Below are 24,831 nucleotides of genomic sequence, written 5' to 3'. Positions count from 1 at the left end.
CCCACTGTCTCTGGTGAAGCCTCTCACCGCCCCTGAGCCTCTGTCCTGTACCCCAGTTCTGTATGCACAAATAAATAAATCTTTAAAAAAAAAAAATGTATTTCCCAGGAGGCTAGCTCATATGAAAAAAAAAATATATTGATGATACAAAATTACTTAGAACAATTCACTCAGCTTCAACTCACTGTATATGAAAAACTTAATTCCTAACCAGAACAGAGTAAACTCTCCAAAGAATATAGCTCAAATGAGTATCTAGCTCATATGGGCTCAAATGAGCATCTAGCTCTCAACAAATCAACTGAGTATATACTGGTTACTGCCTAATGCTTCTTCAGTATTGTAGTGGATGTAGTGATAGCACATATATAAGTCTCACTATCACCGGCCTTCAACACATTCCAGTATTTGCTAAATAAAATTAACATGAAATAATAAGGCTGATAGCATTATATGGCCAATGCTCAACTACAAACACGAAGCAGGCAGACAGACAGACACATGGAGGCCAGAGACCGCTATCTTCTACAAGCCCCACCTACCAGACCCATTCAACATCCACTCAAACATTTCTCAGATGCTTTCTGGAAAATATTCTTCCACTTCAGAAACTTCTGTTTAGTCATTTGAGGGAGTTTTTTTTAGATTAAAATAAGACAGCAACCACAAAGAAACACCTGGCACAGGTGGAAACAAAGTGGTGGGCCTGGCAGAGTTGATGCTGAGGCACTCTCAGCTCTGCAATCTTCCATAATGAAGCGGAGCTCCAGGGAAAAGGAGCACTGCAGCTCTTTCCAACCCTGAACTGTTACTACGTACATACATAGTCCCAAGCTTATGGGACATGAATATGCAAGTATAATAGTCCCCTAAAAACAAAATTTAAAAAAGATAAAGCCTTCAAATTCTAAGATATGATTGGTCCACTTTTACAACTTACTTTATATGTTTACCAGCAAATTTACTATTTGCAATTCTCTTTGTTCCTTGTAGATAATGAAGTAATGGTAAGCAAAGGACATGAAAGTGACTGCAAACTTTCTCTCAGTGCCACTACCTAGATCTTCTAGTTCAAGGCAGAACATTGTCCACGCCTTGTTTGATGTACTGAAAAGAACACAGCAGAATTTGAGTAAGGGTACTTCCAAGTCCATAAAACACAGATGTGTACAAGTGTTAAACATTTCATTAAAAACCGCCTAACTGGGGCCCTCCCTGGCTCCCTGGTGGAAGTGCAGCACTGAACCTAACCACAGCCAATTCAGGAGTTCAATCCCTGGCCAAGGTCACCATGTGACCCATATGGTGCAGCAAACCTCTCCTGTCTCACTCGCAGCTCCCCTCGGCAGAGTACTTCATCAATCTGCCTGTTCTGCTCCGCACTCCCTCTTTGCTGGATCCTCTCACCTAGTCTATACTGCAGTTCTATATGCATGAATTAAAAAATCTTTTAAAAAAATCCTCTTAACTGTAGAGAGAGGCTTATAGATTTAACTTTTCTGAACCCTGTTAGAGCAACTTTGGTTTCAGGAAAAACTGCCTTACTGTTGATTAACAGACTACTTTTTGGACAAGGTCACAGTTTTAGTTTAAATTGAAGAGATAATCTACAAAACCTGTTATTTTTTTCCTTTCCAGAGATAAATACTGATTTCATTTTGAGCTATATACATATTATGCTTTGAACATAATTAGACTGATTATAGTTCTACCCAGACCCTTTCCTAGGATGTGTCCTGTGTGTCACAATTTATTTATCGGAACGTATAAAAATATTTACTCATTAAAAAAAAAATCACAGTTTTAGCTATCTACTACATACTTTACTAGGGTAAAAGACACAATGCAAAAGACCACAAAAATATATGCCAAGAGTGATGTGATGAAAACTCAAAATGGCTATAAGCATCTATAAGAACAATAAATAATAAACACCTGTTAGAATGGCCTTTTGCAAATGATTCTCTTTGGACCTGGCTCCTTAAGTGAAAAAATGTGCAGGATCAGAACAGGAGTCAATAAACATGCAGAACTCATGAACATCCCATGTATCAATAAAATCCATTATGTTATATATAAAGACAAACATACATATGTAAAAAATATGTATTTCACTGTATCTATAGGGAAGTGGATCTATGATTTTTTTTTTTGCCAGATTTCAAAGGTGGTCCGTGATCCAAAATCAAAATAAGTTTTAAGAACCCAACATGAAGCACTACATAACTTGTTTCATCTTTAACATCCTATCATCTCCTCTAGTGTTTCTTGGTCTAAAAAGAAGGAAATCTTCATGACTACACCCAGTCAACCACAATAATCAAGTGTCCAATACTCAAGAAATTATTCTAAGTGATGTATTCATTCCAATTCAAGCAGACCCTGAATTGTTTTTGCATGACAAGTTAGCATCATAATGTTTTTTAAAACGTTTTCAAGCAAATTTTACGTACAGTTCATCTTAGAGGATTTACTTCAGAGCAGAATTCCTTACATGTTTAGGGTTATCCCACTAGATAGTGCTTCTCTTACCAGGTACACCTTTTTTCCTAAAAGATAAAGCTTACAAGTGTCCTAGTTCTAATGTTATCCTATAACAAACAAAGTAATAGGAAAAAAACTAAAGCATGGGAAACTGCATTAAGGAAGACTGATAACTTGGCAACAAAGAAGTAAGTCATCCTTTTTAACAAGATGTGATGAGAATGGACACTAATACCTTAATTTGTTTTTAAATATATGTATTACAAATAGAGAAAAGATTAGCTTTCTTGTAAGACAATGAAAGAAAAAGTCTGTCATTGAACTACTTAAGCCTAAAAATTTTAGGTTCTCATGGCAACTGAAGTCACCACACTGCATATATCGTATATAAAGCACATATTTAGAGGCTTAACTAGTAAACTCAAGATGTGACATATGTGCAATGTGGGCGACAACATTATTCTGGGAATTTTAACTTTAAAATCTTCCAACTTTTATTCTGCAGCCCCAAAGATGATATAATAGTCAGCTATGCAGAAGGTGCAAGCTCAAGGAAGAAGAGGTACTAAGAACATAAATAGAAGCCAAGAGATGAAAGACAAGAAAATGCAGGCTAATAGAAAGTTCTTGAACATGGTCCTCCCCTACTGTGAATCAACCTGTAAATGAGGCTTCAAAAGTACAACTGCTAATGGGGACAAATATCAAGAAAACATCTGGGACATTCTTTAGTATGCCCCAGTCAAAAGAGGACATGGTCCCAAATGAGGCTGTTCCGTAAGTGTGGCCGTGACTACAATGGGGCTGGGCTGGAAAGGTTCGTGTATTCCTTCTCTTTTCCAGCTCATGGAAATTGGTTGTTTGTAATGAAGAAGTAATATAAAAATGGTTGTACAGTATAGGCAATGATATCATATTTTTAGAGGTAGGGCCAGGCTGGCCTTTTATGACACATTATGTCTTACTGTCTCTCTTATTTTACAAATAAAGATGTATCATCTAGCTTTCTCATCTACTAAATGACCAGAGGACAGATACCTCCACCTGTCTGTCTATAGGAACTCCATGCATTTGTTTACAAGGACTTAAAGATGCTATTAATGCTACCTACCTTAAAACCGTATTTCCATGCCACTTTTGTAGGGTTAAATTATTCCTACTTTTCAACAAGAAAATAATTAAACAATTTTTGGGTTAAGTACAAAATGTCATATCAGTACAATTTTAACAAATGTGCCTATTTTCCTTTCTCTAAGCTAAGAATGAAACACTAAATTTACATTACTGATTAACAGTTAAAAACTGTAACTACCACATGAAAAAAAGAGATTCCAAAAAAATCATTTCACTATTAAAGAGACTGGGGCTCAATAAGCAAAAAGTACAGGAAAAGAGCAGGGCATCTGCAGTGAAGGACTGGATGCCCCAAATACTATTCCTATCCTCACTGAGATTCCTAGCTTCAAGTTTCCTTGTCTACAACAGTCAGGATGCAACTGTCTCTCTCTTCTTATCCTCCCCCTCCCTCCTACCCTCTGTCTCTCTTTACCCCCACCCCCTATCTTAAGTTTTAGAATAAATGAGCGACAAGGTCACTGGAATGAAGCTAGGATTAGAGATTTCTCTCAGAGCCACTTACTAATGACTAAAACATTTGATTACCTTAATTACCTTGGCTGCACAACAAGAAGTGCTGGTGGTCATGAAATTCCAGAACATTAAAAACTCAGCCACATTTTCATTATAGCATTCTCTACTGTGTTGAAGTCAAGACAGCAAAAGACTGCCAACAGCATTTTCACTTTAATTTTCTGGTAAGACAAAAAGAAAAATTAATATTGGAGCCAAATTCTCCGTTTTTAGATATGGTAAATTCCTCGAGGAAAAAAATATGTTATAAGAAACAGAAAACATTTCTTTATATATTAGAAAATACTCATTTTGTGTTATAAAAGATATAAAACATTCTTTAGTTAATAATTTTAAATGTTTCCACTTCTAATCTTTCAAGCAGTCTCTGAAAGACCAAAAAATAAATAAACAAATAAGCCACTAAAATAAAAGCTGAAGCATTTAAAGACAAAGGCATTAAATGACTGCATCCTCAACATCATGATGTCCAAATAAAGGACCTAAAAAAAATCCTTTTGAGGAGCCCTCCCTGGTGGCACAATGGGTGAGGACGCAGCACTGCAAGCTGGCCACAGCCACTTAAGTGGGTTCGATCCCCAGCCCTGGATATTGACCACACAGTGCAGCAGACCTCTCCTGACCAGCTCACTGCTCCCCTTGGCAGTGTACTTTGTCCATCTACCTGTTCTGCTCCCCACTCTCTTTCTGGTGAAGCCTCTCACCGCCCCTGCACCTCTGGATTGTACCCCAGCTCTGTCTGAATAAATAAATAAATCTTTTAATTTATTTATAAATAAATCCTTTTTGGTATATGTAATTAGTAACCCCAAACTCACCTTTGAACCTATTATTCTAGAACAAATGTATCACAAAAAATAAAAACTTTCCCCACTTCACTTTTGATTTTGCTTCAGATTTATTCTGATATTCCTTAGCTCACAATCATCTCATCTCATTAAGCACATTAAAGTACTTGAAGCTGAATATAGCATTTATCATCTCTTCCCTCCCACCTGTTAAAGGACTAGCTTGTTCCAAATATGGCATTATCTTTTCAAAGTTCTAGGGCTTAGGCATGACATAATTCTTTTGAAAAAGTATCTGTCTTGTCATGACTGACAAAGCATGACTTGAGATAAACATGCTAAAAAGTACATTTGGGTCTGATTTCCAATTGCTGTTTTATATGAGCAGAAAAACAAAACATCTAACTTTAAAATGGGAAATATCTTCTCTTTGAACTCAAGAAGTGAGGTTTTTGCTAACTAGACAAGTAACCTCACCTGAGGGAAGACACAGAGGTGCGACCACCTGGCCAGAACAGTGGAGAAGGGATTCCCTCTACAGTGAGAAAATTGCCGTACGTGACAAGACCTTTCCTTCTTAACACTTCACTATGAAAAGTAGAGACATGATAAAGGCAACAGCAGAACAATGTGCTCAAAACTTAGAAGGCCTGAAATGGAATCCTGTTTCTGCTTCCATGTGATCCCAAGGAAGGCATTTCATGATCACCTCATTTGCAATAGGAAGGGAATAGAATAAAAATTGGTGCAGACTCTAATATTCTGAGCCTATGGCTTTCTCCTGTGCATGCCTTGGCCACCCACCACCTTCCCACTGCTGCACCTTACCATAATTAGGCAGCTTTTTAAAGCATCTAATTAATGGAACACAGAAATTAAAACCTTTAACTTACTATTTCTGGCTTGTTGCAAATGTGCAACAGCATTTCATCAAGGAGTAGTTAATGCCACACAGTTCTTGATATACTGGCTTTTCTTTGAACCCCAGTGACAGTTACACAGTGACAAGTTGTAAGCAAGGAGGCTGTTACCATGGGGACCCACTAGGATTCCTGGGGGTGGATCCACCAGGCTTTTTCCCCCCTTCTTTCAGTTAAAGCATTTTTGATGTTCTGGATCTGGCAATTCAGAGAGCCTGATCTAATTTTTCACCAGAAAGCTGACTTTAAGAAATATTACCAAGGAGTCCAAATTGTCAAGAAATATTAAAAACTGCGACTCCTGCAAAAGATTCAAATATATCCAAGTCTTAATGTTTTACCTTATTCATAAAAACAACTAAGTACAAACTTAACAAAGCTTCAGTGATCTACATATGCTGCCATTTCTTTCCAGTTCACTGTATTACATAAATTATATTCTTTAATATTTTCCATCACGACTTCAAAGTTCTCCAAAGCAAGTTTATACTCAAAAAATTTCCATTTCCAACCCTCCCTGGTGGTGCAGTGGGTTAAAGCACAGCACTAAGAAGCTAAAGCCACTTAAGCATGAGTTCGACCCCGGCCCCGGAGATGACCCACATGGCACAGCAGATCTCTCCTGGCAGGAAGGCCCACCCACTGCTCCCCTCAGCAGTGTACTTTGTTAATCTGCCTGTTCTGCTCCTCTGTCTCTGGTGAATCCTCTCACCACTCCTGCACCTCTGGCCTATACCCCAGTTCTGTATGCATAAATAAATAATTCTTAGAGAAAATTTCCACTTCCTTACATTAGTTCAGAAATCTATCAGACACAAAATGTTATAATAAAAATGATCATAAGATAAATCAAGGGCCTCCCTGGTGTCACAGGGTTAAAGACAGCATTGTCTTGCTATCACCAGCCACTGCAGTGAGTTCGATCCCCGGCCAGGAAGCCAGCCCACATGGTACAGCAGACCTCTCCTGTCTCCCTCCCAGCTTCCTTCAGCAGTGAATTTCAGTAGATTTGGCTGTACTGCTCCCCACTATGTCTCTGGTAGATTCTCTCAGCCTCCCCCACCCCTGCACTTCTGGCCTACACCCCAGTTTTTGTATGCATAAATAAATCAATCTTTAAAAAAAAAAAAAGATAAATATGACCAGACCAGAGAATCCCAAGTTTTATCTGTAAATGGGCCTTCAAAATTGCTGTGTGGACAAAGGGAATATAATTTAGATGAACTGCTAAATATGTGCTGCCACACAGATTCTCAGAGACCCATTCTGTTAAAAGATACCTCAAAAGAACAGATAATTTTGAAGTCTGATCTGTGTATCAGGCTTGTTTAAAGAAGTAAAGTAGTCAGAATTAAAAGAACATTTTCCTGGAACAGAAAGCTTACAACTCACTTGACTCTGAGCAGTTACACCAGCCAAATGAACAATAATAGAAATAGCACCAGATTTCATAGTAATCTAGAATTTCAATCATCCTAACCCTGATCCACATAATTTGAGAACTACGAAGTCCCTGGAGCATATAGTTCAAGAAGTGTCTCTTGTGCTCAAAATTCTTCCCTTGATCTCAAATTATAGTAAAGTCTAAATATATATGCCACAAAAATAAAATGTATTGGAATCAAATTCGTAGCTATTTTTATAGAAGTAAAACAAAAATTGCAAATTCACAAGCCCAAAAAGGGGGGGGGGGCCGGAGGGATAGTGGATCTAGGCAATAGGATACACTGTCAGCTATAAAAAAGCAACAGACATCAAAATATTCCATAGAAACATTACAGCATGTCTTGTTCTATTTACTCATCTAAGCTTTCTTACAGCAGGTCCAAAAGTTATTTTAAAAGTTTCTCAATCCCACCGCCACAATCTATTAATACAACCAAGTTAGTTCAGTAAATAAATGCTTTAAAAATTTTTTTTAATTATCTGTAAATGTATTCAGAGGCTATTAAATATAAACAGCATGATAAAAACTGTAGATAAGTAATAAATTGTTGTATCTTTCCATGATTCCCCCCCCATAAACTTGAAAGAAGTATGAAGGATAGGCGACAGTTTTGCCTTATTAGTTTATTATTAGACAGCCAGAAAGAAACAAAGTCACATGCATAATAGGCAAATTCCTGGGTACTTTATTCACTTTTACTACCGGTTTACAATTTCTTTGATTTTATTTTTAAATGCATGTCTTGGCCCTGAAAAGATAAGAAAAGTACCGAATGCCAAAAGTATCAGGTTCTCCTTTTCCTATTCTTTGGAGCTACAGAAAACAGAGTCAGAATCAGGACTGTCCAGGAGCTTTTCTATTTTGTTCAGGCAATATACATGAGGTCTCAAGATAACAAAGCTACACAAAGGTTTTTCATAATACAAACCTTAACCAACTTCATATTTTTCAATGGAAAGCTGCTTATTACTCTTTTCCAGAAAAACTCCTTGGAGCATTAAAGTACTCTATCTTCCAAAGCAAATGATTTAAACCAACAATTCATAAAATTTCAAATTTAAAAGTGTTCTTCCTGTCCTAGACCTTAAGAGCTCAAATGTCTCAAAACGTAAGCATAAAAAGCCATTTGGTGGCCTCCCTGGTTGCACAGGGGTTAAAGTCTCAGCACTCTCAAGCTATTGCAGCACAAGTTCAATCCCCTGCCAGGGAGCTGACCCACCTGTTGCAGCAGACCTCTCCTATCTCACCCACTGCTCTCCTCAGCAGTGTGCTTCAGTAGATCCACCTGTTATGCTCCCACTCTCTCTTTGGTAAATCCTCTCACCCAGCTCCCCCCCATCTCTGGCCTACACCCCAGTTCTTGTATACACAAATGAAAATAAATCTTCTTTTTTTAATACCATTTAACCAGACATGGTGTTTTCAAGAAATACTTAGCACATACCTGCTTTGTACAAGGCAGAGTAATAAATTATCTTTATGGACTTGTAAAACTTCCTCTTGTACAGCATTTAGTTCAGTTCTCTACACTCACCACATAACGGCAAAATACTGTTTAGGCAAATTTCAAAATAATTTGCTTCTAACATCAGATAATGCCTTCCAGCTTATTCTATTCATCATCTTCATTCCTTCCATTTCTCCTGTCTGATACAAATCCACATCTCAAAGCTGGCTATTGTCTCTTTTTAACTCCTGTTCATTAATACTAGAGAAATTTTACTTTTTTTCTGGAATAGTCTTTCAATTGTGAGAAATCAAATGATAACAGGAAGAAAAAAAATCAAAATTAGAAGCATTTAGCTGTTTTCTCAGAGTTTCCTTCTCTTCCTCATTAACATTTCTCACAGAGAAAAACACCACTGTGATGCTCCTATTACAGATCATTCATGAAGTGACTTACTGAGCCGAGACCAGACAGAATCCATCAACTGGGCACACAGCCATTCAACATTACCCTTTGTTTAAAGTCTCAACTGTAGCTCAACCCACATTATTATATTCAACTCAAGTCCATCAAGTTATTTTAAGAAGAAACAATCAAAGAATTAAAGCAAATGTGTTAATTAAAATGAAAAACCCTAACCATTATTTCATAAATTCTTTTTAAATGATTCTGTTTCTTGTCTGAAATAACATTATTATTTTATAACTATCAGACTTGTATGTTGAAAAGAGTCAGTTATAAACATTAAAAACCTAGTTTAAAAAAAAAAAAACTGTGTTGATCTAGCAAAACACAGGCATGATCACCTCATACACCAAAAGTGACAGCACAGGTGTACATCTACAAGTAAGAGGTGACTAGACTCCAATCAGCCTAAGCCTTGGAGTGGGAAGGCGGCTTGGGGGTGGGGAGAAATTTTCCAAAGAGCCAAGCTGTGAGGCCTGACTATCCTAAAATTCAAGTGAACGTAAGTGTCACATTCAATGCTCTTTTGGTAATAAATGAGAAAAATCTCCTACAAGGTAGCTCAAGCAAAAAAAATGGAATTGTAAGCCTAGTAGAATGGAGTATTTTTCAAGGACCCCAAACGCAAAATGTACAAGAAGGAGTGGACACTTGCCAGGTGTGGACCTGGAAAGTCTTCAGGCACTCAGGCTTCTGTTCTTCATGTGGATGGCTTACGCTCTCTGCCTCTCTTACTGAGCTTTATTTCTCATCAATTCTCCTTTCTGGATAAATCTATTTAATTCTCCAACCCTGTACACTGGCCTTCACTGCTTCCACATAGTACGAGCCCTAACTAGAGTGCACCCCAACTTGTGTTTCAAGTTCTCTAAATGCAGGTGTATCTGTTTGTTCTCAAAAAACTTGAATCCCAGTTCCAATCTCATTCTAGGAAAAACAAATGTGCCCAACTCAGGCTAAGGTGTCTATCCCTGGTCCATTAAGTTGTTATGAGAATGAAGAGCTGAGTATAATCAGGGACTATTTCCTTGACTCCTCACAAGATCACAAGATATGTTATACACTAAACAACAAAAAACAATCTCCACCCTCAAAAAGCTTAAATGCTTGCTGAAATGAAAAATATTTATCACCCAAAAAACGAAATAATATTCTTTGACACAATACTGGAATCAACTGGATAAGCTTCATGGAAATGGTTATCTGTTCACTATATAATCAAAGAATCCAGAGCAGGGAAGGGCTGAAGATCACAAAACGCAATGCCTGCTCCTCCAGTACTAGATAGCAAATATGAACCTGAGGAATAATTAGTCTTTTACGGTATAAACAGCTTCCATCGAAATTTCCTTGTTGAGAGCCTAAAGTAACAGTTGTAAATGACTGTAGGGACACAACACTGTGTCAAAGTGTAGTAGTAACCAGCTAGTTAGCGAATGTTGTTTGTACATTTTCAAGCTTGTCAGCACCACCCCAACTTCTTTTCACTTCAGGTACCCCCAGAGGGCTCTTGCTCAGACAACATTCAGAACAAGGCAGGCAGCCAATAGGACAGCACAGGCGTTCCTCAGTGTAATACCCAACCAACACAGCATGGTAAATTAGCAGCATCACGCAGGAGAGAGAACACTAGCCCAGCTCTGTGATGGTAGTGTGGGGGAAGGGGAGGGAAGGGAGCAGAAAAGAGGAATGTTTCCCACACACAAAAGCTATAGAACAAAGAATCTGCGAAAGGCCTACAGTAAATTATCTTTACAAACCAGAAACTAGCAAAAACTGAAGAGATGTCCAAATAATACTGGATTTAAAAAGCCAGTCTATTCAGTGTAGACTACTAGTTACCTCACATTATCACCAAAATATCACACATTTATTTCCACAGCTTCTGCAAGAGCTTGCTTCAATCTCACAGGAAACAAAAAAGGTAAAAGAATGATAAATGATAAGTTTCTAATTTACCAATTCTTTTGCTAAAGGGTGGCAATGTTATGAAAATCAAATTATTGACCTTTCCAAACTAAAAGTATAACACTGAAAAATTTAACATCTTTAGAACCAAAAAAACAGTATGTATAATACCCAAACTAAAATTTTTTTCCAACTTATAGTTTCAATGAGTAATAGTTAACTCCAGTTTTTCAAAGTTGAACAGAACTGTAAATAGTTAGTGAACGGTTTTTTTTTTTTTTTAAGATTTATTTATTTGTACATACAGAATTGGGGTACAGGTCAGAAAACTCAGGGGTGGCAAGAGGCTTCACCAGAGACAGAGTGGGGAGCAGATCAGGCAGATCGACGAAGTACACTGCTGAGGGGAGGAGCGGGAGGGTCAGGAGAGGTCTGCCGCGCCATGTGGTCACCTCCGGGGCAGGTGGGGATCGAACTCATGAGGAAGTGGCTTTAGCTTCTCAGTGCAGTGCTTTAACCCGCTGCGCCACCAGGGAGGGCCGTGAACGGTTTTTTAATAAGATTTATTTATTTATGTATACAGGCCAAAGGTGGGGGGTGGGGAAGGGGAAATGAGAGGATCCACCAGAAAGAGTAGGAAACAAGTAGGGGACAGAACAGGCAGATTGCAGGAAGAGATTGCTGAGGGGAGCGGTGGGCAGGTCAGGAGTGATCTCCTGCACCATGGGGTCACCTCCCTGAGAGATCAAACTTGCAGTGGCTGTAGTTAGCTTTGTAGCTGCTTTTCAACTTGCTCTGCCACCAGGGAGGGCCTTAACAGTTCTTTCCAAAGTCACATTTCTGCATCTATGAACACATCCCCAAAATGACACATTAAAATCAATTCAGTGAGATCTCACTGAAGTTTCAAAACTACCTAACCTCACCATTCCTCTTTACATTTGCTGATATATTTGTTAAAGGAGGAAAAGAGAAATCAAAGCATTACAATTCAAAAACTGTTATGAAAATGATTCCCTCTCTTAAAGTGCAGATCAGAGGATTGTAACATCAGAACTGAAAGTTAAAACATGAGCTACTGAAATATAATCTCTTTTAACTACACTGTTTCATTCCTTGAGGAAAAAAGGTCTAGTTTTAATGTTATTTTTCATGTTTATAAAATGCATGTTCTGCATGAAAATAGTGAATACCAAAAGAGAAAATAAAATCTAAACACCCATGTCACAATGTCCAAAGAAAACTTTGATATTATTCTTCTAATCTATAAAATAAGATTACTAGGAAAATTAAAGACTTAATCAGCAGAAAGATATTTTAAGTTACTATGCAACTTATGATGGATATAAAACATCCTTGGGAAAGTTTACAGGTACACTTGCAGCCTCCAATGTATGGAAGTTAAAAATAGTAAGCCAACTGATTGATTCTGTGTGAAAATACCTAAGTAGATCCTAACAGTCACTTCCATGACAAGGACACAAAGTTACAAAGATCTCCTCACAAAAATTATCTTCAGCAAATCATGCAACTCAGATAAGAATTTCTAATATAGTATTTTACAAAGCAAATACCAAAAACTGATTAACCCTCTCACGTGCAACTACTATTAATGCCCTCCTACTCGATCCCCTAAAACCAGTCACCTAATTAATTAGGAGATCCCAGTGTCTATATGAATAACATATTCATCTTTTTCAGTTTTCTATGGAATAGAAAATTCTTATCAGTAAACTCTCATATTAAGTAGAAACAGTGAAAATGAATCTAGGAAATCCAAATAATCCACAGGGAACAATGTACTAAAAGGTTCTAGGGGAAAGATGCCCTTTGTAGCAAAACATTCAGATGCACAAACTGAACTTTAGGAAAAATCTTATCCCTTAAGACAGAATAGACAGAAAAATGCAAAGCAAAATATACCCAAAAAAGGGGAAATGACTTAGTAATCAGTGCCTTTATATATATGCACTGGTAGGCACGTTAACTGTGTTGTTTTAACTGGTTCAAATGCATTACTTACCTAAGAGATCAGTAGTGTGCCCATTTTTACAGACAAAAAAAAAAGAAAGAAAGAAAGAAACTGCCTTATCAACACTGTACCAGGCACTGCTCAGTGCACAGAGAAAGTTATCTCAATTAATTCTCCCATTACCATTCCAGGTCAGTATCTCCATTTAAGAAAAAAAAAAACAGACCTAGAAATATTAAGGTCATATAACAATGGTACCAATTTTTAAACCAGGCTGTGCTTTTATTTTAAGCCCCCATTCAAATCACATCATTCTTTCCAGCTACAAGTTCATTTTAAGGACTTAAAAAAAAAATCAACTCTCAGTTACGGGAAGATTACTTCTCCAGGTTTTCTACAAGAAGTTATTTCTATTTTACTTGTCTTCTAGGAAAGAGTGTGCAAAGTTAACTACAGGATCATATTAATAGCAATCAAGTCTGGGTTCCACTCAGACAGGATACACAGAAAATTAATTCTTGACTCAAGTTAAATTTCTTAAATACTTGAATGTCCATAATACATTCTATTTCTATTATCAATATTAATCAAAAATCAAGTAGTAAACAATAAAAAATCATTTTATTTATATATCCTCCCTTCCACTAAAATAAAATCTCATATTTTAAGTACTATCAAAGAGTCTAAGTACCTCTTTGGGACAATAGAGTTAACTGAATAAAATTTCCAGGTCATCCCATATCCCAAAAAATTAAAAACCCCTTTCTAATGGAGAGGAAGTATATGGCTTGGAAGGTCCAAAAAGCAAGAATAGGAAAAGTAGACAGTCAAGCAGATCACAATCAGTAGTGATTCTCCAAAAGGTTAAGCAGACGCTCACCTTACATGCGAAGAATCCTTTCAATAGTTTTGTTCATACTGAAACAAACTGGAAACCTATGACTACCTTCAAAATGTTCTTTCCCTACAAAGCATTAACTATTTAGTCTAAGTGGGTCACTAAATACTAGGTTTATAAATGTATCTATACACAATATGTCATAGATGAAAAACAGTCTACCCCTCTAGCAAAATCCACTAGGTATAAACAAAAGGCAGGACCCTCCCTGGTGGCAGAAAGGGGTTAAAGCACACACCATGAAGTTATGGTGTGTGCCACTGCAGCATGAATTCCAAGCCAGGTCAGGTACGTGACCCACATGGCGCAGCAGACCTCTCCTGTCTCACCTGCTGCTCCCCTCGGCAGTGTGCTTCAGTTGATCAGCCTGTTCTGCTCCCCATTCTGTCTCTGGTGAATTTTCTCACCCACTCCCCCACACCCCTGATCTTGAATGCATAAATAAATCTTTAATAAATAAAATTAATAAACCAAAGGCAGAAATTTGCTTATTGTCTTCTCCATAATGCCTTCATTGTGAATATGCTGTATATCCAACGATCAAAAATTATAACTATTAGAAATGATACTATTAACTGTGATTCCCCATTATTATATACTTTTAGGTATACTGATTTGAATTTAAGTGATTTGAGCATATCAGTGGACATTCCTCTGTGAGTGGCACTCCACCACAAAGGGGAAAAATTCTAATTGATTCAACAGCCTTCACAGAGCTCCAAAAAGAGGGAGAGATATCAAGACAAAAGTAGAGAGCAGGAAAAGAATAATGAAGTCCTGATCATATTACAAGGATGAATGGTGAACCTTCACATTAAGTGAAATAAGCCATACACAGAATGTCAAATAGTGTATGACTCTTAGTTACATGAAATATCTAGAATCGGCAAATCCCTCAAGACAGAAAATAGACCAGAGGTTACCAAGGGCTAGGTGGAAGCAGCAGTGGGGAGTCATTGCTTAACAGTCAGAGATTCTGGGGTGAGGAAAATGTTTTAGAAATAATGGTGATGATTGCACAACATTAAGGAGTGAAGTACTTAATGCCACTGAATTGTCCTCTTAAAAAAGGTTAAAATGACCTCAACTCAAAATTCAAAACTACAAAGTTCTTGGAAGAAAACAGGGGGGAACAGCTTCATGGCACTAGACATGGAGGCGATTTCTCCTAGAAGACATCAAGAGCACAGGCAAAAAAAAGCCAACAGACAAATGGGACAGTGGGACTACCTCAAACTTAAAAACATATGCATAGAAAACCACCAAAAACAGTGAAAAGGAAACATGTGGAATGGTAGAAACTATCTGCAAATCACACAACCGATTATATATTCAGGATCTATAATATAAACCCAGGCAACAACAAAAAGCAACCTGATTTAAAAATGGACAAAGAGGCCCTCCCTGGTGGTGCAGCGGGTTAAAGCACAGCACTGAGAAGCTAAAGCCACTTCCACATGAGTTCGATTCCCGCCTGCCCCGGAGGTGATCACATGGTGTGGCAGACCTCTCCTGACCGGCCCGCTGCTTCCCTCAGCAGTGTACTTCGTCGATCTGTCTGTTCTGTTCCCCACTCTGTCTCTGGTGAAGCCTCTCACCGCCCCTGAGCCTCTGGCCTGCACCCCAGTTCTGTATGAATAAATAATCTTTAAAAAAAAAAAAATGGACAAAGAACTTGAAGAAACCTTTCTGCAAAGGTGATAGAATAGACCTTTCTGCAAAGGTGATATACAAATGGCCAACAAACATGAAAAGAGAGTACTTGGAACAATCATTAATCAGAAAAATGCAAATTAAAACCACAATATCATCTCAAACCAATTAAGACAAGTGTATTTTAAACAAACCAGAAAATAACATGTTGTCTAGGATATGGAGATACTGGAACCCTTGTACACTGTTGGTGAGATGGTAAGGTGATGCAATCACTGTGGAAAACAGCATGAAGGTTTCTCAAAAAATTAAAAACAGAACTTTTGGGCCCTCCCTGTTGGAGCAAGGGGTTACAGCACAGCACTATGAACTTGGCAGCAGTTGCTTCATCACAAGTTCGATCCCCACCAGGAAGGTGACTCACATGGCGCAGCAGACTTCTCTTGTCTCGACCGCTGTTCCCCGCCCGCTGTTTCCCTCAGCAGTATATTTCAGTAGATCTGTCTGTTCAGCTCCCCACTCTATCTGGTGAAGTCTCTCACCCTCCACACCTCTGGCCTGTACTCAAGTTCTTACATACATAAATAAGTCTTAAAAAAAAAAAAGTGAAATGAAATCCCAAATATTGTACAACTCCATTTAGACGCAACATTTAAAATAGTGAAATTCACAGAAACAAAAAGAAAAGAATGGTGGTTGCCAGAAGGTGGTGAGAAGAAAATAAGAGTAATTATTTATAAAGTTCAGTAACTGTTTCCCAATTACGTGAACGTACTTAGCAGCCACAGAATTGTGCACTCAAAAATACTAAGATGGTAAACTGTATGGGTTTTACACATAAAAAAAGTTTACTTGGCAAGTTTTTGTTAAATTATTTTCCCACATTTTTTTAAAAGTACCAAAAAATCACTGATTGTAGAATATGAGAATTTTATCTCCATATATTTGTTGGAAAAAAAAAAAACGCAGCTTAACCAAGTCATATATCTGGCACTGGTTTTGGTTTAGAGAGAAAAGCAGTCTGTTGTGCATGCCCAAAGCCCTGAGCAGAGGAGCCTCAGTTCCTACGCCTGCAACTCCACCCTGACCTCCAGGTGACAGCTCTTTCCTTCCCAAGGCATCCCACTATGACTCCCAAACCTCCAGCTTCGTTATCAGGTACAGTTCTGCAAGAAGATGAAGTTGAAGAAGCTGCGGTGGCAATTACAGAAACTGGCAAAAAAAAAAAAAATCAGGATTCATGCTACATTCAACAGCGGGGCTCAAAACTTAATATATATAAAAAAAAAAATAGCAAATATACAGCCAACGTTAGATCTTGCTTGTCCTCTCCACCTCTTCCAGTCAAGCATATGTTAAAAGGGACCTCTCTGCTCCTGTGCTGGGGTACACACGGGCCTACCTCACTTATGCGAGGGCTATTAAATACAGAGCACCTTTTAAGATATGGTAGTTAACCATGCCTATCTCTTATTAAGTCTTGAAAACACATCAAAAACTGTGACTAAGTAAAGCCCATTTTAGTAAAATAAACATTTTTATAGCACATAAAAGCGTTATGATAAAGATCAAATATTAACAATCACTTCTCATGGGTGGTGGGACTAAGGGTGAATTTCTCCCCTTTTGGCTTACCTGTGTTTTTTATAATCTGTAACTGCTGTGAAAACAAGTATGTACGGAAAAAATAAAATTTCACCTCTGCCTATGTCTATGATACCACAGGCTCTTTCCTACGTTACTATACTGAAGCTAAGTGAGCACCAAGTGAGATGACACTATCTCCAGCATTTTGCAGATGAGAACAAACTGAAGTTCATAAAAACAGCTCAGTGACTTGACCATGGGTTGTAGTTAGAAACTGACAAAGCAAGGATTACAATCCAGTACTTCTATTTCAAGTCCAAGGTCCTTTCCATTCTATCAGATCTTAAAGGGCTAGTTACATACTGTTTAAGGTATAATTACAAAAAAAAAAAAAACAACTGTGATGAAACTGTTTTAAGACCACTTCTACTTAACCCTGCACATAGTGAGTCACTTAACTCTGAAAAATTAACAGTTTTCTCATCTGAAAAGTGAACAGTTTGGAAACAGCATTCTATCTTTAACAGTCCACTTTCCTAAAGAATTTTAAGTCTAGATACTATATTAGAAGAAGAAAAACCTATGGTTGAAGAGAAATTGAGGCCTATGCTTTGGGTCAAAAGTAATTTTTAATGGAAACAGGTGGTGATAGTCAAGAGGAAGAACTTCTTAAGGAACCATAAACTTCCTGGTTAAAGTAACTGTTTAAAGTTCCAGCTCTGCTTTAAAACAGCAATGCTTCAATCTTGGCTAAGGTAGGATCAGAAACCACATTCTCTAAATAAAATGTAAAAATGGTATGAGGGGAGGGTGCGGAGCAATAGTTTACCCATGGATTACTAACGTGAAAACAAAAAGCACTCTTAAGTAGAGATGCCTTCTTTCTTCCTGGCCAAGAATTTAAGGAGAAACTGAAACTTGCATTGCACTCTCGGAGTTGCACGCTTTTGAAAAGCGCGATCCAGCAGCACTTGGAGAAAAGGTGAAAGAATGCAAACACAACGGAAGCCTGTCTGATCTACAGCGAACCAAAGACCTTTAAAAGGTGAAGTTCCTGTCCAGGGTTCACGGGACACCCGTAACCCCTTACACCGCGGACGTTCTAAGGCATGCCACTCTAAGTCTTTTTATTCGAAGGTAATAAAAAGTGTAGCGTGACATAGCTGGCGAGAGAGATTCCCTGTTGCTCAATGAAACAGGTTCCGACCTAAATCTCATCACTTCCCCTCAAGTGCAGGGATGGGCCTGTACCAGCGGGAAGCCCCCTTACAGCCTGGGCAACAGTCAGAGAATTCAAACAACACCCTGCCCCAGGACCACAACCAAGAGACCGCCGGCGTTAAGTCCAATGCCAGGTCCTAGCAGGCAGAAAGCTCCTCGATGAGCTCGCGGGTGCGAGATTTCGGCTCCACGGCTAGGCCGCGACTGGGTGAGCACCTGACGTTGGGGGGAGGGCAAGTCAAGGCCCTAGCGATCTGGGGCGACCAGCCAGGGTCTCACCAAGCTCAGGACGAGAGGTGCTGCCTCCAAAGGCGGGGGTCCTGGGGACCCGCCGGAGGTGGGCACCAAGAACACGTGGGGCGACAGGAGCAGGGAAGGGGTGTCCCGGGCAGGCAGCTTGGATCTGGCACAGCGACTGGGAAGACTGGGACGGAGCTCCCCCGGTACGGGGAACAAAACGCTCTGGGTCCCCAGGGTGAAGGCAAAGGGCGCAGAGAAGGGGGGCCAGGCCACGAGGAGGGCGGGTCTCGCTGGGCGCCGGGGCACGCGCGGGGCCAGCGCGGCCAGCCCCGGGGAGCGGAGAGCCCCGACACGCAGGAGATCGCCGAGCTGCCCCCCGGGGCGCTAGGAACCAGCAGCGGCCGCGCCCCGAGGGGCCGGTGACCCGCAGTCGCCCGGACCGGACCGGACCCGCCCCGCCCCGCGGCGCCTCCCTCCACCCTTCTCTCCCTCCCTCCTTCCCACCCGCGGCCCGTTATCGCACGGCCGCCGCACTCACCAGCGGCTGCACCTGAGCCCGCCGCTACTCAGCTGCTGCCTGCGCCTCCGCAGCCGCCGCCGCCTAGCTGCTGAGGCCGAGTCCCGGGGGAGCCTCCGCGTCCCGCCGCCGCTGCCGCTGCCGCCAGAGCAGAACACCCCAAAATGGCGGCACTTCCGGCACCTACCACCGGCGGGGAGGGCCGAGGGGGAGGGGGAGAGCGGCGAGGGGAACGTACCACCGCGGTGCCGCCCGCAGCGCCGAGCCGAACGGATCGCGGCGCAGGGGCGGGCCGAGCGCCCGGCGCTACAGCGCCCCCTCGGGCTGGGGAGTGGAGGCGCAGCAGCGCGGACACCACCGGGGCGGCTGGCGGAACCGTCCGCGTCCGGACCGGCCGACCGGTTCTCTTTGTCTCCGGCTGCAGGAGGCGAGAGTGGGAGGACCTCGGCCTGGGAATCGGAAGTTCTGGACACTGCGCGGCGCGCCCGCCTGCCCTCAGAATGGCTTGGGGAGGGTGGTGGAGGAGTCCTGCTTGGTGTTGAATGTACGCAGAATGAAACATTTGATGAATGAGTGAATGAAACGGCGCTCGGTCAGTGCTGGGCACATGACACACCCTCCTTTCTAGCCCAGGCGACCGGATCCAGGTCTTCCGGCTTTGCTGAACTCTGGAATGTGAGTGTGTTGTGAGCGCTCCGAATTGGAGGCTTTCCTTCAAGTCGGGCGATCCACTAGATGTAAGCATAACCTTGCAAAAATCCCTGCCGCGCCAGGAAGCTCATAAGGGTTCATTCAGAGTCTGATTGCCAAGCCCTACCCTACTGTGCAAACAACCCACCTTCGGTCTCTAAAGACCTCAGGAACCCCGGTTTGTAGGTGGAAGGCTAACGGAACAAGTTTGTCTATCCGTTTAAAATACCACGGTCGTTTTTCAATAACTTCTACACCTTGTAAGGACAATGAGACGCAGATAAAGAAACTTAGTTCTGGCCCCAGCAACTTGCAAATGATTTCTCTGTAAGCTCATCTGACTTCCCAGAGCAAATAGTTCTTATGCCCACTAATACTGACTAAAAATCACCTTACTACAAAAGAAAAAAAAATCAAGTGGTTCCCCAAACAGAAACCTCATTCCTATATGTTGGAAGCACCTGTTTCCTCTAAGGGGGTTTAAAAAAAAAAATAACTAACTAACCACAGTTTTTCTGATATCATTATCATATGCCTGAACCATTAACCTCTTTAAAATTGTGTGATATCCAAAAATGGGGGGGGGGGGGAGAGAGAGAAATGCACGGGACTATGGTGGTGGCACAGGGGTGATTTGGTGATGGGAAACCCGCGGGGATTACAATCGAGATGGAAAAAAAAAATGTGCAAAATGATGTAAAAATAAACTTTGTAATAAAAAAAATTGTGTGATATCTTGTTTCCTAGTTGTACTGCATTTTTATTATCCAAAGCAATTATCACCAACTTACATAATACATCTTGTATTTCATATTTTACTTATTCGAAGTCTCCATAAGAAGGTAAGTTCTGGAGGTAGGGACTTTGTGTATTAAATCCTCAGGGGCTAGAAAAAATGTCTAACCCATTGTGGGTGTTCAGTAATGTTGGGGTTTTTTATTTGACTTATATATATTGTGAAATGTTTACTACAATGAATTTAGTTAACACCCATCTCTCTCTCTTTTTTTTTAATTTAAGATTTATTTATTAATGCTTACAGAACTGGGGTACAGGCTAGAGGTGTGGTGGATTAGAGGGGTCACCAGAGACAAAGTGGGGAACAGAACAGGCAAATCCACTGAAAAACACTGCTGAAGGGAAGCAGTGGACAGGTCAGGAGCTGTCTGCCACGCCATGTGGGTATCTGCCACGCAATGTGGGTCACCTCCAGGGCTGGGGATTGAACTTGTGCTGCAGTGGCTGCAATGGCTTCTCACAGCTTCATAGTGTGGTGCTTTAACCTGTTGTGCCACCAGGGAAAGCCTCAACACCCATCTTTTAAGATACCAAAAAAGAAAAAGGAAATAAAGCTTATTTTATTTTGTGATTAGAACACTTATGAGCTATTTTCTTTCCGCACAATTAGCTGACAGTCATTACACTGTACATCACATCCCTACTACTTAAAACAGAAGTTTATTCTCTTGGATCACCTTCATCCAATTCCTCCTATTCCCCACCCATCAATAAATGTTGCTGAGTTAGTACAGAAGCATACCTAGATCCTAGGTATTGCTTAGCTTCAGAAGCTTGCTGGAACCTGCCCCATGAGCTAAATGAGAATAGGATATGCCCCTCTACTCTCTTGTACCTCCATGCTTTTCACAGTATCTGGCACAATAGATAGGTTTTGAAGGACAAACAAACTTGTTTCTATTTTATCTGTGCCTGGACTTAGGGTTCCCACTGGTGAGAGGCACTACCACTCCTTACAGGGTAGTAGGCTCACTCTTGGACACAGTCCACTGGCCACTATTAAAATTACTTTCTATTAAAGGTCTTATGCACTGGGCCCTCCCTGGTAGCACAACCAGTTAAAGCACAGCACTAAGATGCTACCCGTAGACACTGCAGCATGAGTTCGATCCCCACCAGGGAGGTGACCCACATGGTGCAGCAGACCTCCTGACCTGCCTCCTGCTCCCCTCAGCAGTGTAGTTCAGTAGCTCTGCCTGTTCTGTTTCCCCACTCTGTCTCTGGTGAATCCTCTCACCCCCCAAACCTCTAGCCTGTACCCCAGTTTCTTGTATGTCTAAATAAACAAATATTTTTAAAAGGGTCTTATGCACTAAGGTTATGTTTTGTCTTTACATGGCAGATGACAATGAGGGTTTGGGGTGTCCTTATTTCTACCCACTAAGAGAATCACCTCTGAGCATGGCTGAAAACTTTAGTAATCATAGCAACCTGGACATTTTATGGTCGTGAAATAAGAATTTGGACTTTGAACTAGCCATTTCTCTTTGTTTTTTTCTTTTCCTCTTCCATGAAAGGATGTAGCAATCCACAGGCAATATCACCTTGATTCTGTCCCCAAGTACAGCCACAGGGATCTCCCTGATTGTCTTTTTGTTTTTTAAAAAGACTTATAATTCTTTATATATTTTTCATACAAGTTCCTTATGATACATATTATATCAGTTTGTGACTGATTAATTTAATTTTAATAAGACCCTATCTATGATTGGTGATTCTCACGTTCCCTTTAAGAAATCATTGTTTACCCCAAGTCATGAAAATGTTCTCCTTTATTCTTTTAACCTTTCACATTTAGATCTATAATTTGTGTGAGTGCTTTGGGCTAGTGGTCATTTTTGTTTTGTTTCATGTGTATATCACTTGATCCATTATTATTTGATAAGATCTTCTTGTCTCAACTGAGATTTGCAGTGAAATCTTTTTTTTGGAATCTTCATATATTGTTGGTAGTAATGAAAACTGATACAGCTGGGCCTCCCTGGTGATGTAAGGGTTAGTCTCAGTGTTATCACTGCCACGGCCTGATTTGGAGCCCTGGCCAGGGAACTGACCTACATTGCGCAGCAGAGGCAAAGTCTTCTTTCCTGTCTTCGCCCACTGCTCCCCTCAGCAGTGTATTTCAGCAAATCTGTCAATTCTGTCCCCTCCTCTGTCCCTGGTGAATCCTCTCACCATCCTCATCTCTGGTCTACATCCCGATCTATGCAAAAATAAAAATAAATTTTTTTTTAAATATGTAAAATTTATCAAGCCATAGAATTGTGGACCTGTAGTTGCCAAGGAATGAGGTAAGGGAGAGAAAGGTATGGGGGGGCGGGTTTGCAAAGGAGCCTAACAAAACTGTTAGGTGTGATGGATTATGCTCCACTGTCTTCATGGGGGAGATGGCCTCTAAGTATATACATCTGTCAGTGTGTTGAAGCATGTATTTTACATGTGTGTAGTATCGTGTGTCAATTATACTCAACAGAGCTATGAGACATTCACTGTGACCCTCTTAAAGAGATGGCCACATCCTTTAGTGTAGCGATTGTTCAGATTTGATAATGATTTTTTCCATATTTGTCTAATCTGCCTTTTTTTCTCAGAACAGTATTTTCACGCAAATCCCTCATAGGCTGTTTTATTTGACATCTGGGTTTGAGGATAAGGATGGAACTTTTCAAGTTAACAAATATTTTATATAAAGCAAAATTTGCAAGTCATACTTTGACACAGTGATTCCACTTTTGGGAACCTACTTTAATATATTGTTTTACATACAGAAGATATAAAGAAAAATATCTTCATGCTGCAAAAACTTTATAATAACAGAATTTGAAAAATTCCTAAGTAGAAGAATAATCACCTTATGGCTCAGTGAATTAGATAACTATAATTGATAAACACAATATGGAAGTGCTTTAGCACGTTTAGTGAAAAAAATCATGACACAAAATTTTATCACCATTACAAAGATTTTTTTTAAATAGACCACATGCATTATTATGACTCAATATTCTCCAGGTAAATGAAAACTTAAGTACACATCAAATTTTGTATTTAAATGTTCTCACTATTGAAAATAGCCAAAAAAGTAGAAACACTCCAAATTCCACTAATTGATAGAGAAAGGAAATGTGGCATGTCCACATAAGGAAATATTATTTGGCAATTAAAAAAAAAAAAACAGCGGAGGAGGGGGCGGGAAAAAAAAACAGCAAGGAGATACACTACAACATGGGTACATGGGTGACCTTGAAAGCACTATACTAAATGAAAGTGAAAGAAACCAGACACAAAGGAAACATATTACATGATTTATTTATTTAAATATTCGTTTAAATTTGAATATTTATTTTAAATATTCAAAACAATCTACAGAGACAGAAAATAAATTTGTGGGTGTCTAGGACTGGGTAGCTGGGAAAAATGAGTGCTTGTTTATTGACATGAGGTCTCTTTTGGCAATGATAAAAATGTTCTAAAATTAGTTGTGATGGCTACACAACTGCATATATTAAAAAATGGTTTAAAAATGAATTGTATGTGGCCCTCTCCATGGCACAACAGGTTAAGGGCAGTGCTATGAGGCTGTCCTCAGTCACTACAATATGAATTCTATCCAAGGCCAGGGAAGTGACCGACATGGCGCAGCAGGCCTCTACTGACCTGCCTGCTGCTCCCCTCAGCAGTATATTTCAGTTGTTCTGCCTGTTCTGCTCCCCATTCTGTCCCTGGTGAGTCTTCTCACCCCCTGACCTCTGGCCTACAACCCAGTTCTTGTATGCATAAATACATAAATCTTAAATTAAAAAAAAGGATTGTATGTGATTATAGCTCAATAAAACCATTATAATTTTTTTAATTGGAGGAAAATTATGACTTTGAGGAAGTAGGATTATGGATGAGTAAAGTAAACTTTTCTATCATTTACTTTTATAAGAAAAATTAAGACCTTTTTAAAAAGCACCGGATGGAGGAAACTCCCTGTTGGCCAGGGGTTAAGTGTCCGAGCTACCACCATTAAGGCCACTAAGTTCCATTGCCACTAAGGTGCTGACCCACAGCAAATCTCCCCAGTGGAGATTTATTTCAGTAAATCCACTTGTTCTGCTCCCCATTGTCTCTGGTGAATCTATACCCCAGTTCTTCTACAAAAAA

The 24,831-nt window shown here is 40.0% G+C and overlaps 2 protein-coding genes across 7 annotated transcripts in view; one reads left to right on the top strand and one right to left on the bottom strand.

The window, feature by feature from the left end:
- Window positions 1-19,320, bottom strand: part of CELF1 (CUGBP, Elav-like family member 1) — a 69,118-nt gene extending 49,798 nt beyond the window's left edge. For all 6 annotated transcript variants that reach the window (XM_004682823.2, XM_012725488.1, XM_012725489.1 and 3 more), the window contains exon 1: window positions 19,219-19,320. The gene's annotated coding sequence lies outside the window, so the exon portion shown is untranslated. The remainder of the gene's footprint in view (window positions 1-19,218) is intronic.
- Window positions 18,600-24,831, top strand: part of PTPMT1 (protein tyrosine phosphatase, mitochondrial 1) — a 12,527-nt gene continuing 6,295 nt past the window's right edge. The window contains exon 1 of the mRNA XM_004683561.2: window positions 18,600-18,648. Coding sequence (XP_004683618.1) covers window positions 18,600-18,648 — 49 coding nt within the window. The remainder of the gene's footprint in view (window positions 18,649-24,831) is intronic.

This window comes from Condylura cristata, unplaced genomic scaffold (genome assembly GCF_000260355.1).
Source record: "Condylura cristata isolate star-nosed mole 26May11 unplaced genomic scaffold, ConCri1.0 scaffold00015, whole genome shotgun sequence".
Classification (NCBI taxonomy): domain Eukaryota; kingdom Metazoa; phylum Chordata; class Mammalia; order Eulipotyphla; family Talpidae; genus Condylura; species Condylura cristata.
This window is presented reverse-complemented; position numbering and strand designations above follow the sequence as displayed.